The sequence below is a fragment of the Musca autumnalis genome, unplaced genomic scaffold (assembly GCF_047663935.1).
Source record: "Musca autumnalis isolate F117 unplaced genomic scaffold, ASM4766393v1 scaffold_1, whole genome shotgun sequence".
Classification (NCBI taxonomy): domain Eukaryota; kingdom Metazoa; phylum Arthropoda; class Insecta; order Diptera; family Muscidae; genus Musca; species Musca autumnalis.
The window spans coordinates 63,143,781-63,155,582 of record NW_027411644.1 but is presented as its reverse complement, the minus strand read 5'-3'; the positions used below and the strand labels follow the sequence as shown (position 1 = coordinate 63,155,582).

At 37.5% G+C, this 11,802-nt stretch overlaps 1 protein-coding gene across 4 annotated transcripts in view; it reads right to left on the bottom strand.

The window, feature by feature from the left end:
• Positions 1 to 1,867: 1,867 nt before the first annotated feature.
• Positions 1,868 to 11,802, bottom strand: part of AnxB9 (Annexin B9) — a 28,702-nt gene continuing 18,767 nt past the window's right edge. Inside the window, exon 6 of one of the 4 annotated variants that reach the window (XM_073978902.1) lies at positions 1,868 to 2,564. In XM_073978902.1, the coding sequence (XP_073835003.1) occupies positions 2,511 to 2,564 (54 nt within the window). In that variant the 3' untranslated portion in view covers positions 1,868 to 2,510. Of the gene's footprint in view, positions 3,059 to 7,074; positions 7,840 to 11,802 lie in introns of those variants that run through there. The other 3 variants (XM_073978911.1, XM_073978893.1, XM_073978882.1) reach the window with 3 other exon arrangements.

The window sequence follows — 11,802 nt, the reverse complement described above, 5'->3', positions numbered from 1 at the left end:
TCTATTATAGAGTAGATGGCCCCAAGGGTCGTCTACTATAGAGTAGATGCCCCCAAGGGTCGTCTACTATAGAGTAGATGCCCCCAAGGGTCGTCTACTATAGAGTAGATGCCCTCAAGGGTCGTCTACTATAGAGTAGATGGCACCAAGGGTCGTCTACTATAGAGTAGATGGCCCCAAGGGTCGTCTATTATAGAGTAGATGGCCCCAAGGGCCGTCTACTATAGAGTAGATGACCGCAAGGGTCGTCTATTATAGAGTAGATGGCCCCAAGGGCCCCATAGGTAGTCTACTATAGAGTAGATGGCCCCAAGGGTCGTCTACTATAGAGTAGATGGCCCCAAGGATCGTCTATTATAGAGTAGATGGCCCCAAGGGTCGTCTACTATAGAGTAGATGCCCCCAAGGGTCGTCTACTATAGAGTAGATGCCCTCAAGGGTCGTCTACTATAGAGTAGATGGCACCAAGGGTCGTCTACTATAGAGTAGATGGCCCCAAGGGTCGTCTACTATAGAGTAGATGGCCCCAAGGGCCGTCTACTATAGAGTAGATGGCCCCAAGGGCCGTCTACTATAGAGTAGATGGCCCCAAGGGCCGTCTACTATAGAGTAGATGACCGCAAGGGTCGTCTATTATAGAGTAGATGACCGCAAGGGTCGTCTATTATAGAGTAGATGGCCCCAAGGGCCGTCTACTATAGAGTAGATGACCGCAAGGGTCGTCTACTATAGAGTAGATGGCCCCAAAGGGTCGTCTACTATAGAGTAGATGGCCCCAAGGGTCGTCTACTATAGAGTAGATGGCCCCAAGGGTCGTCTACTATAGATTAGATGGCCCCAAGGGTCGTCTACTATAGAGTAGATGGCCCCAAGGATCGTCTACTATAGAGTAGATGGCCCCAAGGGTCGTCTACTATAGAGTAGATGGCCCCAAGGGTCGTCTACTATAGAGTAGATGGCCCCAAGGGCCGTCTACTATAAAGTAGATGGCCCCGAGGGCCGTCTACTATAGAGTAGATGGCCCCAAGGGTCGTCTACTATAGAGTAGATGGCCCCAAGGGTCGTCTACTATAGAGTAGATGTGCCCGAAGGTAGTCTACTATAGAGTAGACGTCCCCATAGGTAGTCTACTATAGAGTAGATGGCCCCAAGGGTCGTCTACTATAGAGTAGATGGCCCCAAGGATCGTCTACTATAGAGTAGATGGCCCCAAGGGTCGTCTACTATAGAGTAGATGGCCCCAAGGGTCGTCTACTATAGAGTAGATGGCCCCAAGGGCCGTCTACTATAAAGTAGATGGCCCCGAGGGCCGTCTACTATAGAGTAGATGGCCCCAAGGGTCGTCTACTATAGAGTAGATGTGCCCGAAGGTAGTCTACTATAGAGTAGACGTCCCCATAGGTAGTCTACTATAGAGTAGATGGCCCCAAGGGTCGTCTACTATGGAGTAGATGGCCCCAAAGGGTCGTCTACTATAGAGTAGATGGCCCCAAGGATCGTCTACTATAGAGTAGATGGCCCCAAGGGTCGTCTACTATAGAGTAGATGGCCCCAAGGGTCGTCTACTATAGAGTAGATGGCCCCAAGGGTCGTCTACTATAGATTAGATGGCCCCAAGGGTCGTCTACTATAGAGTAGATGGCCCCAAGGATCGTCTACTATAGAGTAGATGGCCCCAAGGATCGTCTACTATAGAGTAGATGGCCCCAAGGGTAGTCTACTATAGAGTAGATGGTGTCATCTACTATAGAGTAGACGACCTCAAGGATTTTCTGCCATACAGGTAGATGACTTTAAGGGTTGTATACAATAGTGTAGATGGCTCCAAGAGTCGTCTATTTCAGAATTAGTGTCAAAAAATTAATTATTAAATTTACACATAAAATAATATATTTTATTTATTTCTTTTTAACAAAACCCACAACAATTAATAATTTGTGAAAAATAAAACTAAATATCCAGACATGAGATTTAATATGAACATAGGGCAACCAAGACGCGGCAATAATCTCCAGATAAATCACCCTGAAAGAAAATTAAAAACAAAAATCAATCATAGTAAATAATTTATTTATTTTATAATAAGTAGAGCATGAATGAGCGAGCAGGTGTTCAATTTTTGTTATTTCAAAATGAGTTTAAATTTTTTTTATAAATGGCCACAACAAACAATAAGAACATAAGAGGGTCAAAAAATGAAGAATGATGAAGTATTTCGATGGTATACTTACTAGTGCTAGCATGCTGCTATGAATTGTCTACTACTGTCTAGCTACAGGTCTTATAAATAAGTCAATGTCATTCGCATATGAGTCTTCAAGATTTTCAAATATTGTCATGAACTTATACTTCCGCTTTTAAACAATTTTATTAAAAAAATCCATTTTTCAATTATTTTGTATTTTTATTGCATACTATTTTCTTGTTTTTAAATACATACAAATTTTAATACTTTTTCCAATTTGGGAAAATTTTTTGAAATTTTGAAATAAATTAAGAGGAAGAGTTTTTCAATAGGCAGTCAAGGTTGCTAAAACGTTGCCAGTATCCCCTCCTACATCCTCCTGTAAGAATAAAAAACGCAACAACAGCAAATATTTAAAATTTTGGATTTTAATTTATTTATTTTTAATATTTTTGTAAAACAAATGGTTAAATGATGTTTATATAAGAAAAATAAATGATTATTAAAAGCGTCTGTATACAAATCATTACTATATAAATACGGTGACAAAAAAGGTCACATGGTGTCAAGACACAATGGACAATTATATATTTATAAAATTATAAATTTCTTAACCTCATTTTTTTTTGTTCTAAAATGCAAATTGACTACAAAATTGAAAATTTTAGAAATAAAAATTAAATACTGCACAAAAAGTTTAAATACATTTACATATATAATATAGATTTTTTCAATTAATTTATTTCCTGGTTTGTTTCCACCACACAGGCTGATGGTTGTGAGTTGTGTCCCCTATGCACCGTGATTTCTAAAGGTATTTTACCAAGCCACCATCGTAGCCAACAAATAACCAATTTCACTTTCACTATCCTCCTATAGAAGAAAATTGGATTTTTTTGGAATAAAGAAGAAGAAGAATGAAGATTGTTCATTTATGCGAATTTAAATTTTTTTGAGGTGTTTTGAAATTTGGATGTGAATATTTATTTGCTTTTAGAAATGTGAATTTTACCCAAAATGAAGATTATTTTTTTATTTTAGAAATGAAAGGAAGCCCACAAAAATTGTTATTGCAATGAAGAGAAAAGAAGTGGTCCCATATATAAAGTTGTGCATATTATATTGTATGAGGGGTGTATGAATTTATATAAAATAAATACTTTGCATGTTACGAACCAAACCTAAGCTCTTGTTAATTTTTATTTTTTTTATTTTATAATGAAGTGAAGTGTTAAAACGTGTTTAACATTTAAAGAAGAAAAAATATAATTTTTCAAGCAATGTAATGTTGAATTTAATTTCTATGTTTTACCAACACAGATGCATATATTCCAATATTCTGTGGCATTTTTATTTAAAAGTATTTTTTGTTATTTTATTTTGTTATTTATTTTATTTTTTGTTATTTTTTTTTTAATTTTCTTTGAAATGACTTTTTCGCCTAAAAGTATGCACTTGTTTTTTTTTCTAAAGAGTGAATTTATTAATAACAAACAATTGTGAATACGTCAAATTTAAAAACTGTGGAGCTTTGGCCTAATCGAATGAGCCAACATCTTAGCTATCTAACACCACCAGCCTTCCTCTTCAGCATATTAAGCTTCCACGAATATATAGGTTAATGGTAGTACATTCCACAGCTATTTGTATACATTATAAGAAAAAAGGGTTATCTACTATAAAGTATATGACACCAAGGGTCGCCTACTATAGAGTAGAAAACCACAAGGTTCAGTATATGACGCAGATGTCCCCAAGGGTTGTCTACTATAGAGGAATGACCCCAAGGGTCGTCTGCTATGGAAGGCATGAAGCTTGGGCCCATCTACTCTATAGTAGACGACACTTGGGGTCATCTACTCAGCTGTAGACGAACTTTGGGGTCATCTACTCTGCTGTAGACGACCCTTGGGGTCATCTTCTCTGCTGTAGACGACCCTTGGGGTCATCTACTCTGCTGTAGGCGACCCTTGGGGTCATCTACTCTGCTGTAGGCGACCCTTGGGGTCATCTACTCTGCTGTAGACGACCCTTGGGGTCATCTACTCTGCTGTAGACGATCCTTTGGGTCATATACTCTGCTATATACGGCCCTTGGGGTCATATACTCTGCTGTAGACGACCCTTGGGGTCATCTACTCTGATGTAAACGACCCTTGGGGTCACCTACTCTGTTGTAGACGACCCTTGGGGTCATCTACTCTGCTGTAGACGACCCTTCGAGTCATCTACTCTACTGTAGACGACACGTGGAGTAATATACTCTGCTGTAGACGACACGTGGAGTCATATACTCTGCTGTAGACGACCCTTGGGTTCATCTACTCTGCTGTATACGACCCTTGGGGTCATCTACTCTGCTGTAGACGACCCTTGGGGTCATCTACTCTGCTGTAGACGACCCTTGGGGTCATATACTCTGCTGTAGACGACCCTTGGGGTCATCTACTCTGATGTAAACGACCCTTGGGGTCACCTACTCTGCTGTAGACGACCCTTGGGGTCATCTACTTTGCTGTGGAAGACCCTTGGGGTCATCTACTCTGCTGTAGACGACCCTTCGAGTCATCTACTCTACTGTAGACGACACGTGGAGTTATATACTCTGCTGTAGACGACACGTGGAGTCATAAACTCTGCTGTAGAAGACCCTTGGGGTCATCTACTCTGCTGTAGAAGACCCTTGGGGTCATCTACTCTGCTGTAGACGACCCTTGGGGTCATCTACTCTGCTATATACGACCCTTGGGGTCATCTACTCTGCTGTAGAAGACCCTTGGGGTCATCTACTCTGCTGTAGAAGACCCTTGGGGTCATCCACTCTGCTGTAGAAGACCCTTGGGGTCATCTACTCTGCTGTAGACGACCCTTGGGGTCATCTACTCTGCTGTAGACGACCCTTGGGGTCATCTACTCTGCTGTAGACGACCCTTGGGGTCGTCTACTCTGCTGTGGACGACCCTTGGGGTCATCTACTCTGCTATATACGACCCTTGGGGTCATCTACTCTACTGTAGACGACCCTTTGGAACATCTACTCTACTGTAGACGACCCTTCGGGTCATCTACTCTACTATATACGATCCTTGGGGTCGTCTACTCTGCTGTAGACGACCCTTGGGGTCATCTACTCTGCTGTAGACGATCCTTGGGGTCATCTACTCTGCTATATACGACCCTTGGGTTCATCAACTCTGCTGTAGACGACCCTTGGGGTCATCTACACTGCTGTAGACGACCCTTGGGGTCATCTACACTGCTGTAGACGACCCTTGGGGTCATCTACTATACTGTAAACGACCCCTCGGGTCATCTATTCTACTCTAGGCGACCCTCCGGGACATCTACTCTACTGAGAACAACCCTAGTGGTTATCTACTGAACTGTAGACGATCCTTGGGTTCATCTCCTCTACTATAGGCGACCCTTCGGGTCATCTACTCTACAGAAAACAACCCTAGGGGCTATAACTGAACTGTAAACAATCCTTGGGTTCTTCTACTCTACTGTAGACGATCCTTCGGTCATCTACTCTACTCTAGACGATCCTTCGGGTTATCTACTCTACTGAAAACGACCCTAGGGGGTCATCTACTCTGCTGTAGAAGACCCTTGGGGTCATCTACTCTGCTGTAGAAGACCCTTGGGGTTCATCTACTCTACTGTAGACGACCCTTCGGGTCATTTACTCTACTGAAAACAACACTAGGGGTTATCTACTGAATTGTAAACGATCCTTCTACTGTAGTCGACCCTTACGATTATTTACTCTGCTGTAGACGACACGTGGAGTCATCAACTCTACTGAAGAGGACCCCTCGGGTCTTCTATTCTACTGAAAACGACCCTTGGGGTTATCTACTGAACTGTAGAGCATCCTTGGGTTCATCCTCGATCCTTCGGGTCATCTACTCTGCTGTAGAAGACCCTTGGGGTCATCTACTCTACTGTAGACGAAACGACTGGTCATCTACTCTACTGTAGACGACCCACGGGTCATATACTCTATAGCAGAAAACGCTTGATATATCTACTCTACTGTAGACGACACTTGGGGTCATCTAGATCGCCTATAAAGACATTCTGTAGGTCGCCTATAAAGACATCCTGTAAGTCGCCTATCAAGACGTCCTTTAGGTCTTCAGTAAAGACGTCCAACAAGTTGTCTATAAAGTCGCCTTTTTGATAGTCTACAAAGACATAATTTAGGTTTAGGTCGTCTATGAAGACGCCTTTTAAGTGGTCTATAAAACGCCCCTTTAGGAGGTCTAAAAAAACCCTCTTTAGAAGGTCCATAAAGACGTCCTTTAGATCGTTTATAAAGGTTAAAGTATAGGTATAAATATAAATTTAATTAAATCACCTTCTGGACTTTATGTTGAATATGATTTTATAAACAATATAAAAAAATTGGATCCAAACCCATGTTAGAAACAAATGAGAAAGGAAAAAAATTCTTCTATGATGAATGATATAGTTATGAGTGTAGACAAGACAATGTTATATACATAGCTATGATTGTAAATAAAATTTCAATATTTTACAAGCAAACATTCGTGGTAATGCATTTTTATAACTATATCATGACAATATTATATCTGGAAAAAAGTGGTTGATTCGATTTTAAGGTTCAAATTTATAATTTTTAGCATAAGCAATGAAACATGGAGCAGTTGTATAAAGGACTTATCCGTGTAAAATTTATATTTCATCATTTTATAACCTCCAAATTTGTGTTTTTAGGGGTTTAAAAGTTCAAATTGCTAAAAGTTGTAAACAAGTGCCACTAAAATCAAAACAACAACTAGTGCTAGGTGTGGTTACTCTTCCCTTGCCTTTTCAAGTAGCTACTACCCATATATTTTTAAAAAATAAAAAATATAAAAATGTTTATTTTGTATTTAAGTATATATTTTTTAAATTAATAGATATTTCAAACCAGTTGATTTAAAAAAAATACAAAGATTAAAAAACATACAGTTATAACAAATTTGTAATAATGTGTGTGTGGATGTGTGGTTGTTGTAGTTTTCAAAATACAATTACATACAAAATGTAAGAGAGAAGGTGTTAAAAAATGTAAAAAAATACATTTGTAAATATATAAAAAATGATATTAACATTAATAGGAAAATTTTTATATTTTTATAAGCAGTTTCTTTTTTGTATGTATTGTATAGTATAAAAATAGAGATTGTAATTGTAAATATTATAAAAAAATGAATAATAATATTTTAAAAAACGGATCTTGTCATTGGGCTTTTTTGCTGTTGTCATTTTGTACAAATTGTTTTATTTCCTATGTCAATGTGTTGTTTTTGTTGGTCATTGATGGTCACAAAAATTTTTATAAAAGATTTTAGAAAAAAATATTCGATTCTTGTTTTTTTTTTTTATATATATAATACCATATTTAGTTTAAAATTGAAGGCAGACTTTTTTCTTCAAGGCTTATTTGTTGTTTTTGTGTTTGGTTTTTTTCCTCTTTTGTTTAGTCTTAAGAAAATGAATGAATACAAAGATAAGGTCGGGTGCGTTCTTCTATCTACGTTCGATTTGAGAGTGAAGGGAGAGGAGTAGAAGCAGTTCTTGGTTTTTGTTTAGTATCCAACAATCGCCAATAGGGCACGTTTGTAATCACCAGAGGTATCGCCCTGCAAATAACGAATTGGGGGATATTTTTTAATAACAACAAATTAAATGTGAAACAAAGAAAGAATAAATTTATTTTTTTGTTTTAATTTTAGAAAAAAAAAAAAATAGAATTGGTTGGAGTTATAGATTTTTTTTATAAAGTATTCATTTTTGAAAACAAAAACCGCACCGAAACATTGGAATACCAAAAAAATGCCAATACTGGTAAAGGTTATAATTTTAGAAAAAAAGAAGAAAATAAAGCGCTTTATAGTTTTACATTGAGAATGTTTTCAAACAAAAGAACACACAGAGAGATTGTTTGCTAGGATATGTAACAAACAAATTTCGACACACAATTTGCCAATTCAAGTTATAAGGGCAAGGTCAAAATTATGCAACATTTATAATTGTTGTAAATGATTACCCGAAAACCTAAAATTTAGTTTGGCACGTTGTTCCTTTTATTGGTTTATTTTCGGTATTAAAAAACCTTTTCCGCGGAATTCATTACACATACGTACTGAAATAAACAAACGTAAACAGACCTACTCTATAACGATCACCTTAAATTCAATATAAAAACTCTTTACGGCATCTCGTCCTTCGGCTGAGCTATTGAGACTGCCTTCAGCTCGTCTATAAATACTCCCCAGTTCGTATATAAGATTGTCTTCTTGAAGTTTTCCTTTAGAAAACGCAATTCAGCCAGGCTGAATTCAAGTTTTCCTATAGAAAACGCAATTCAGCCAGGCTGAATTGAAGTTTTCCTATAGAAAACGCAATTCAGCCAGGCTGAATTGAAGTTTTCCTATAGAAAACGCAATTCAGCCAGGCTGAATTGAAGTTTTCCTATAGAAAACGCAATTCAGCCAGGCTGAATTGAAGTTTTCCTATAGAAAACGCAATTCAGCCAGGCTGAATTGAAGTTTTCCTATAGAAAACGCAATTCAGCCAGGCTGAATTGAAGTTTTCCTATATAAAACGCAATTCAGCCAGGCTGAATTGAAGTTTTCCTATAGAGAACGCAATTCAGCCAGGCTGAATTGAAGTTTTCCTATAGAAAACGCAATTCAGCAATTCAGTTTTCCTATAGAAAACGCAATTCAGCCAGGCTGAATTGAAGTTTTCCTATAGAAAACTTAATTCAGCAAGGCTGAATTGAAGTTTTCCTACAGAAAACACAATTCAGCCAGGCTGAATTGAAGTTATCCTATAGAAAACCAGTCTGGATTGAAGTTTTCCTATAGAAAACTTAATTCAGCCAGGCTGAATTGAAGTTTTCCTATAGAAAACTTAATTCAGCCAGGCTGAATTGAAGTTTTCCTATAGAAAACTTAATTCAGCCAGGCTGAATTGAAGTTTTCCTATAGAAAACTTAATTCAGCCAGGCTGAATTGAAGTTTTCCTATAGAAAACTTAATTCAGCCAGGCTGAATTGAAGTTTTCCTATAGAAAACTTAATTCAGCCAGGCTGAATTGAAGTTTTCCTATAGAAAACTTAATTCAGCCAGGCTGAATTGAAGTTTTCCTATAGAAAACTTAATTCAGCCAGGCTGAATTGAAGTTTTCCTATAGAAAACTTAATTCAGCCAGGCTGAATTGAAGTTTTCCTATAGAAAACTTAATTCAGCCAGGCTGAATTGAAGTTTTCCTATAGAAAACGCAATTCAGCCAGGCTGAATTGAAGTTTTCCTATAGAAAACGCAATTCAGCCAGGCTGAATTGAAGATTTCCTATAGAAAACTTAATTCAGCCAGGCTGAATTGAAGTTTTCCTATTGAAAACTTAATTCAGCCAGGCTGAATTGAAGTTTTCCTATAGAAAACTTAATTCAGCCAGGCTGAATTGAAGATTTCCTATAGAAAACTTAATTCAGCCAGGCTGAATTGAAGTTTTCCTATTGAAAACTTAATTCAGCCAGGCTGAATTGAAGTTTTCGTATAGAAAACTTAATTCAGCCAGGCTGAATTGATGTTTTCTTATAGAAAACTTAATTCAGCCAGGCTGAATTGATGTTTTCCTATAGAAAACTTAATTCAGCCAGGCTGAATTGAAGATTTCCTATAGAAAACTTAATTCAGCCAGGCTGAATTGAAGTTTTCCTATAGAAAACTTAATTCAGCCAGGCTGAATTGAAGTTTTCCTATAGAAAACTTAATTCAGCCAGGCTGAATTGAAGTTTTCCTATAGAAAACTTAATTCAGCCAGGCTGAATTGAAGTTTTCCTATAGAAAACTTAATTCAGCCAGGCTGAATTGAAGTTTTCCTATAGAAAACTTAATTCAGCCAGGCTGAATTGAAGTTTTCCTATAGAAAACTTAATTCAGCCAGGCTGAATTGAAGTTTTCCTATAGAAAACTTAATTCAGCCAGGCTGAATTGAAGTTTTCCTATAGAAAACTTAATTCAGCCAGGCTGAATTGAAGTTTTCCTATAGAAAACTTAATTCAGCCAGGCTGAATTGAAGTTTTCCTATAGAAAACTTAATTCAGCCAGGCTGAATTGAAGTTTTCCTATAGAAAACTTAATTCAGCCAGGCTGAATTGAAGTTTTCCTATAGAAAACTTAATTCAGCCAGGCTGAATTGAAGTTTTCCTATAGAAAACTTAATTCAGCCAGGCTGAATTGAAGTTTTCCCATAGAAAACTTAATTCAGCCAGGCTGAATTGAAGTTTTCCTATAGAAAACTTAATTCAGCCAGGCTGAATTGAAGTTTTCCTATAGAAAACGCAATTCCATTTTCAAAATTTAGGTCAATTCGTATACTATTGCTAATTTATCGTGTTCATCAGTTATTTTAGTTGGTGTCCGCGGGATTTTTAAGCTTTTGGGCATTAGCTCAGGTTGCACTGACTTCCCCAGAAAAAATACATGTAATTGTAATCAGGGGCACGAGATCTACCTTCAGTGAAAATTTCAAACCATTTCTCGAACAGGCCTTAAACTGCATTTATGTGAAAATTTTGAAGCTTTGTAAGAGAGATAATATATGGAGATGTGTCCGACATAGACCTTCTTGGAACTTAAGATACGTATGCAAGAAATATTACGATTTGCAAAGTTTCGTTCAAATCGAAAGTTATCGTGCAGAACAGAGATTTTAGTAGGTGCTGGCAGGGGGCTTTTTAGAGCGAGCTTCTGGGCAATTATCTCAGTTTGCATGGACTTGCCCAGGAAAAAAAATTATATAAATTGTAATCAGGGCCACAAGTACGACCTATGGTGAAAATTTCAAACCTATACTTGAGCAGCCCTTAAACTGCACTTAAGTGAAAACTTTTAACTTTTGTGGGGGAGGTATCTGACGGATTCGCCCGCAATGTAACTTTTTGGAACTTGATTTAAGTTGGAAAAAAATATTATATTATTTTTTTGACTGGATCGAATACTCAGTTCGTAGGGCAAGGATTTTTAGAGCTTTTAGGCCATTATATCCGGAAATATGGACACGCGGATTAAAATAAACATATTGTTTTAATCAGGAGCACAAGGACATGCATTGATTAAAATTTCAAAACAATTCTCGAGATGGTCTTAAACTACACCTATTGCAAAGATTTTAAACTTTTGTGGGCGGGTGTGGAATGATATTGTTTTGGATTATTGCCGAACTTGGTTAACTGCCTTCCAGAGTTATTCAGGGTGATTATGAATGCAATAAGGCACATTTCGGACCACGACAAAATAAGGTTTCGATTAAGTCGGAATAACAAGCCACATGTTGGTAAATGTTCTGCCTTCGTCATAAAATAAACTATACAAAATACAAAAATAGTTTTCTAAAAAAATCAAGACCATTCCACTAGGTAGCTACTACAAACAATAATAAAACATTCATAGGCGAGCATGCGGGGACAAAGGAGACATGGGGATAGAAGCCCAGAAGAATTTTTACAAATTACAAAATTTTACAAATTCTTCCTTTGGAAGCTTTTGACTTTATCCCCCTTGATGATAATGATAATGATGATGATGGATATT